Source organism: Corvus kubaryi, unplaced genomic scaffold, assembly GCF_017639235.1.
Source record: "Corvus kubaryi isolate FWS band 111438036 unplaced genomic scaffold, C.kubaryi_AGA036_p1.0 split1-37355, whole genome shotgun sequence".
Lineage (NCBI taxonomy): Eukaryota > Metazoa > Chordata > Aves > Passeriformes > Corvidae > Corvus > Corvus kubaryi.
The window spans coordinates 2,374,060-2,380,136 of NW_024582078.1; the positions used below are offsets into that span (position 1 = coordinate 2,374,060).

General features: G+C 59.7%; 1 protein-coding gene across 4 annotated transcripts in view; it reads left to right on the forward strand.

Annotated features, from left to right (window-relative positions):
• ATP2B4 (ATPase plasma membrane Ca2+ transporting 4) overlaps nucleotides 1-6,077 on the forward strand; it is a 42,864-nt gene that overhangs the window by 27,320 nt on the left and 9,467 nt on the right. For all 4 annotated transcript variants that reach the window (XM_042013722.1, XM_042013723.1, XM_042013724.1 and 1 more), the window contains exons 4-10: nucleotides 73-330; nucleotides 1,438-1,563; nucleotides 1,763-1,888; nucleotides 3,351-3,386; nucleotides 4,891-5,052; nucleotides 5,377-5,591; nucleotides 5,668-5,910. In XM_042013722.1, coding sequence (XP_041869656.1) covers nucleotides 73-330; nucleotides 1,438-1,563; nucleotides 1,763-1,888; nucleotides 3,351-3,386; nucleotides 4,891-5,052; nucleotides 5,377-5,591; nucleotides 5,668-5,910 — 1,166 coding nt within the window. The remainder of the gene's footprint in view (nucleotides 1-72; nucleotides 331-1,437; nucleotides 1,564-1,762; nucleotides 1,889-3,350; nucleotides 3,387-4,890; nucleotides 5,053-5,376; nucleotides 5,592-5,667; nucleotides 5,911-6,077) is intronic.

The following is a 6,077-nucleotide window of genomic DNA, read 5'->3' on the forward strand; positions in this document are numbered from 1 at the left end:
GTTATCCAAAGGGGAATTCTCTCTCGGGGCAGTGTGTGGGGTTATCCAAAGGGGAATTCTCTCTCGGGGCAGTGTGCGGGCAGTCCTCGGGCGGCGTGGAGGACGAGGGTGAGGCGCAGGCGGGCTGGATCGAGGGCGCTGCCATCCTGTTCTCCGTCATCATCGTGGTGCTGGTGACGGCCTTCAACGACTGGAGCAAGGAGAAGCAGTTCCGGGGCCTCCAGAGCCGCATCGAGCAGGAACAGAAGTTCACGGTGATCCGCAAGGGCCAGGTGATCCAGATCCCCGTGGCCGAGATCGTGGTGGGGGACATCGCCCAGATCAAGTACGGTGAGTGGGGTGGGGGTAGGGCTCTGTCCTTCCCCGTGGGATCCTCCTCCCTGCTTCTCCAGCCCTTTTTCCTTGAGGGGAAGCGTTCATTCCTCCGCTTTCTCCATGGAAATGCTCCCCCCTGGAGTGACGGAGCTCCGCTCGCCTCCTTTTTTGTCCCTGGAGTTGGGCTGGCAGCTTTAAGGAGCTGCTGGATGGGAATTGGTTCGTTTTCCCAGCCTTGTGCCTGTTGAGGAATAGTTCCTTATGCAGGAGGTTTTGGGGAATATTTTCGCATCCAGGAGATATTGGTGGATATTTTGTTATCCAGGAGATTTTGAGGAATATTTCCTCATCCAGGAGATTTTGGGGAATATTTCCTTATCCAGGACATGTTGGTGGCTATTTCCTTATCCAGGAGATGCTGGTGGATATTTCCTTATCTGGGAGATGCTGAGGAATATTTCCTCATCCAGGAGGTTTTGGGGAATATTTCCTTACCCAGGAGATGCTGGTGGATATTTCCTTATCGAGGCGATTTTGGGGAACATTTCCTCATCCAGGAGGTTTTGGGGAATATTCCATTATCCAGGAGATGTTAGTGGCTATTTCCTCATCCAGGAGATGCTGGGGAATATTTCCTTATCCAGGAGATATTGGTGGATATTTCCTTATCCAGGAGATTTGGGGAATATTTCCTCATCCAGGAGATGCAGCCCTTGGGATACATCAGGCCCTGCTCCTTGTCTCCCAGGGGGAATATTCCTCCCATTCAGGAAGGAGATTGATCCACCACTGTGTTCCTTTTCCCAAGGGCCTCATTCCCTCCTTGGCCAGGTGGATGTGGTAGATTTGGGATGGATCAGGAGCTCTGGGAAGGATTCATTAAAACCAGATGGGGAAGCACTGAGCAAAATCCTCCCCAGGACTCTTTCCATGCCCCAGCGAGGATTTGGGAGCCGTTGGATTTCATTTTATTGCACCTCCTACAAACCCCACCTGCAACTTCTCCTCCTTCTAGAGCTGGTGTGAGACTGAGCTCTGGATCCTTTTGGAGCATTCCCATGGGATGGGGCAGGCAGGGATGAGCCCAGGCCAGGCTGATCCCTGGTTTTCCTCCTCTCCCAGGTGATCTCCTGCCAGCGGACGGGATCCTGATCCAGGGCAATGACCTGAAAATAGACGAGAGCTCGCTGACGGGGGAGTCAGACCACGTCAAGAAATCCATGGATAAAGACCCCATGCTGCTGTCAGGTGAGGGCTCTGGGATGGATGCGGGGCTGGGATGAGTTTGGGCTGGGCTGGGGGTCCTGGTCTCAGGGAGGTGTCCAAGGCCAGGCTGGATGGGGCGTGGAGCAGCCTGGGATAGGGGAAGGTGTCCCGTGGGGTGGGATGGGATGGGGTTTAAGGGATTCTGTGGGATGGTGTCCCCGTGACATTCCTGCCGTGCCAGGTACCCACGTGATGGAGGGCTCGGGCAGGATGGTGGTGACTGCTGTGGGCATCAACTCCCAGACCGGGATCATCTTCACCCTCTTGGGAGCAGGAGAAGGAGACGAAGAGAAGAAAGTGAAGAAAGGTAAGGAAATGCCCTGATTCTGCCTTTTCCCTCCTTCCTCCCTTTCCTGGGAAGTGTCCACAGGCTCCCCCCACACCGGGGTCAGCTCCCCTGGCCCAGGCAGGAGCAGGGAGGGGTTGGGGACCCCTCCCTGTCCCCTCCACTCGGTCCCACCGTGCTCCCAGACGTTTTTGGGACCTGGCTCCAGCTCCCTCTTCTCCATCCTGGAGCTGTAGGGTGGGGAGATCAAGGATCCCACAGGAAAAGGGGCCGGTGACGCTGCCCCCTTGGCACTCTTTGCCCACCCCGTGGTGGTGGGAAGGTGAGTCCTGGGTGCCCACAGGGGGTTTTTTAACCCATCCAAACCCCGGAGAACTTGGCTGAGGATCTCCTGAGCATTCCCTGAGCTCCTTGGGGGAACGGAGGGGATGGCAGGAGGCAGAGGAGGGGTGGGACAGCAGCCAGGCTGAGCTGTTCCCGTCGTGCTGGGACTGGAACGCTCTCGTGTCTCAGCTTTCACATCCTGCTGCTTATTCCCAGCTCGGGAAGCTCCCCGTGTCCCTGCTCCCCTGCTCGGCAGGTTTGGCCTCACCGGGATCGGGCGCTGGCAGCAGCATCAGGCTGGCACCGCCCGCTGCTCCGGCATCCCCGCGCCAGGGAGCCCTTCCCGGGAGGCGATGCCAGGCGGGGAGAGGCTTCCCGGGCTGTGCTGGCTGCCAGCTCCGAGCTCTCTCTCTGTGTGTGTGTGTGTTTGTGTGGCTGTGCTGGCTCCTCCAGTGCCGGCAGTGCCGGGATTTGGGAGCTGAGGAGCTCCCGGGTTCGGCTGCCACCATGGAGGCGGCAGGATGAGGTGTCCTGGGAGTGGCACTGGGAGTGGCACTGCTGTGGGAGCCACCCAGTGCTTGGAGCTTTCCCACGTTTCAAGCTCAATGGATTTGGGAGCAGAGCAGGCCAGGGGGTGCCACCAGTTTGTCCCCACGGGAGCTGTGGGGTGACACAAACCCCGTGTCACCTGAGGCTTGTGAGGTGCAGCAGCCCCGTGTGGCACCCTGGGCACCCCCATGTGCCACCCTGTCAGATTTTGGGTGGGGGAGGTCACACCTCCCTGCTCTGGGTCCGGTGCTGCCCGTGGTGGGGGACAAGTCTGCGCTTCCCATACGGATCCGATGGGAGGGAGGGACCTGGAGCTGCAGGAGGTCCGGCTCTGCTCCGTGGTTTCTTCTCCCGAAAATCTGAGACACCTCCAGCACCCTCAAGGCGCTGCTGGGGTTGTGGGGGTGATTTTCAGTTTGGGAAAGTCGGAATCCTTGGGAATGTGGTGCCCGGGGCAGCCAGGGAGCTCCAGAGCCTGGAGCTGTGCGCGGTGTCCAGAGGGTGACCGTGCACGGACGCCACCGGAGCGGCCCCTCGGAGCATCCTAGCATCCCGGCCGGGGAATGTGGCTCCGTGTGCTCAGCCCTCCACCCTTTCTCTCTTTGAACAGGTAAAAAAAGCGGAGCCCCCGAAAACCGCAACAAAGGTAACGCCAGCCTCTCATCCTTTGAACCAGCACCACACTAACTACCGAGCATTCCTCCTTCCTTCTTCCTTCTTCCTTCCTTCTCCTCATCAGTCTGTGCTCTTTGCTGCTCCGGCGGGACTCTCGCCTCGTTTTTCCAGGAGAGGGTGCAACCGTCCCGTGGCCGGTGGCCCTGGCACGGCATCGTGGTGTCCCCAGCACCCCAGCACGGGCTGTGCCTGCTGGGATGAACCTGCCCGTTGTCCCTGCGTGGGGAAAAGCCATTTTTCAGGGAGGACAGAGCTCTTCCAGCAGCCTGGACTTCTGGCAGGAGCATCCCTTTCTTGGGATAAACTGGGTGGGATTGGTGGCTTTAACGCTCTGGTGCCCGTCCCACGCTGTTCCTGCGCAGGGTTGGTGTTTGGGGCAGAGCTGGCGGTGCCCTCCTGGCGTTCCTGGGATGAAGTCTCCCCCAGGGCCTGGCCCACGGGACGCTTGCACCCTGTCCTGCCATGGCCTCGACTCCGTGAGCGTCTCCTCGCCAGTGTTCTCACACTGTTCTTTGCAGGCTGTGGAGGAAGCCCATTCCTGCACCTCTCTCTCCACCTCTCTCTCTCTCTCTTTCTCTCTCCTCTCAGCAGTTTGAGTTTCCCTCCGTGCCGTCAGACTGTGTCCGGGTGCTTGTTGTGTCCGTGTCGGGTCTGTTGTCACCGTGGAGGTTCCTCTGTGGAGCTGCTCTGGGGTGGCTCGAGCAGCAGCAGCCAGGAGGGGACAGGTCCCGGGGTGGCCCTGGGGCCACTGCTGCTCCTCCAGCTCCAGCGGCTGAGGAGGAGCCTCTGGGGGTGCTTCCCATCCCTCTCCAAAGCTTCCAGGCTTGGGTTTCCCCAGGGTGGACTTCCAGCTGGATTAGACCAATTTTAGGAACGGGAAGCCGGGCTGTCTCGGGTCCTAAAGCCGTGGTGGATGGCTCCAGGCTGGGATTCAAGGATTCCTGGCTCCCTGCTCTTCAATCTCCATCCGAATTTCTAACCCACCCCTCCATCTCACCGCCTCAGCCGCTTCCCTGGCGAGTGGTTCCTGCTGGGCTGCCCACAGGGTGGCACCGGGGGGAAATTGGGGACGCTCATCGAGGGATTGGGGGGCACTGGAGCATCTCTGGGGTCATCCCAAAGCGCTCCCAGCTCGCTGCAGGGTTAGAGGCTGGAAGAGACCCCAAAATCTGGCCTAGAGGGTTTCTTGCAGAGGTGTGACCGGTGCCAGTGGCACCTCTGAGGATCCCTTATCCGTGGGCAGGGGGTAGATGACAGAAAACCACCCCGTAGAGAGGTGGCAGGGCCCTGGGACACGGAGCTTCCATGTGCTCGGACGCGTGTGTGGTCGGGAGCGGTTCTTGTCCTGGGATTTCTCTCTCTCTCTCGCTCTCTCTCTCTCCCACCACCATCCTCCTCAGTGGTGTCCTCCAGGTTTTTCCGGGGTTCTCTCTCCTATTCACACGTGGTGTCTTGTTTTGCACCCCGGGCTGTAGCTAAAACTCAGGATGGTGTGGCCTTAGAGATCCAGCCCCTGAAGAGCCAGGAGGGGGTGGAGAACGAGGAGAAGGAGAAGAAAAAGGTCAAAGTGCCCAAGAAGGAGAAGTCGGTGCTGCAGGGGAAGCTCACGCGCCTGGCGGTGCAGATCGGGAAGGCAGGTGAGTGACAGTGACCCCAGAGCTGCTGGGGAAGGGCTGTCCCTGTCCCCTGTGTCCCCTTAGCTGGTGGGGAAGGGCTGTCCCCATCTCCTGTGTCCCCAGTGCTGCTGGGGAGGGGCTGTCCCCATCCCCATTGACCTCAGAGCTGCTGGGGAGGGGCTGTCCCTGTCCCCATTGACCCCAGAGCTGCTGGGGAAGGGCTGTCCCCATCCCGTGTTCCCAGAGCTGCTGGGGAAGGGCTGTCCCCATCCCCATTGACCCCAGAGCTGCTGGGGAAGGGCTGTCCCCATCCCCTGTGTCCCCTCACCTCGTCCTTGTCGCCAGGGCTGCTCATGTCGGCCATCACCGTCATCATCTTGGTGCTCTACTTCGTCATCGACACCTTCGGGGTGCAGAAGCGGCCCTGGCTGGCCGAGTGCACCCCCATCTACATCCAGTACTTCGTCAAGTTCTTCATCATCGGCGTCACCGTGCTGGTGGTGGCCGTGCCCGAGGGGCTCCCGCTGGCCGTCACCATCTCCCTGGCCTACTCCGTGAAGGTGAGGCCTGCACGCGGCGCGAAGGGGGTGAGGAGGGAATCCGAGCTGCCGGCCCTGACCTTCTGGGTGGTTGCAGAAAATGATGAAGGACAACAACCTCGTGAGGCACCTGGACGCCTGCGAGACCATGGGCAACGCCACGGCCATCTGCTCGGACAAGACGGGCACGCTGACCATGAACCGCATGACCGTGGTGCAGGCCTACGTGGGGGACACCCACTACCGCCAGATCCCCGACCCCGAGGCCATCCTGCCCAAAATCCTGGACCTCATCGTCCACGGCGTGGCCATCAACTCTGCCTACACCTCCAAAATCCTGGTGAGCTGCAGCACCGCGACCTCGTTGTTGTTGTTGTCGTTGTCGTTGTAGTTGTTGTAGTTGTCGTTGTTGTTGTAGTTGTTGTAGTTGTTGTAGTTGTTGTCATTGTCATCATTGTCGTCCTTGTCGTTGTCGTTGTCGTTGTTCTCGTTGTTCTCGTTGTTGTC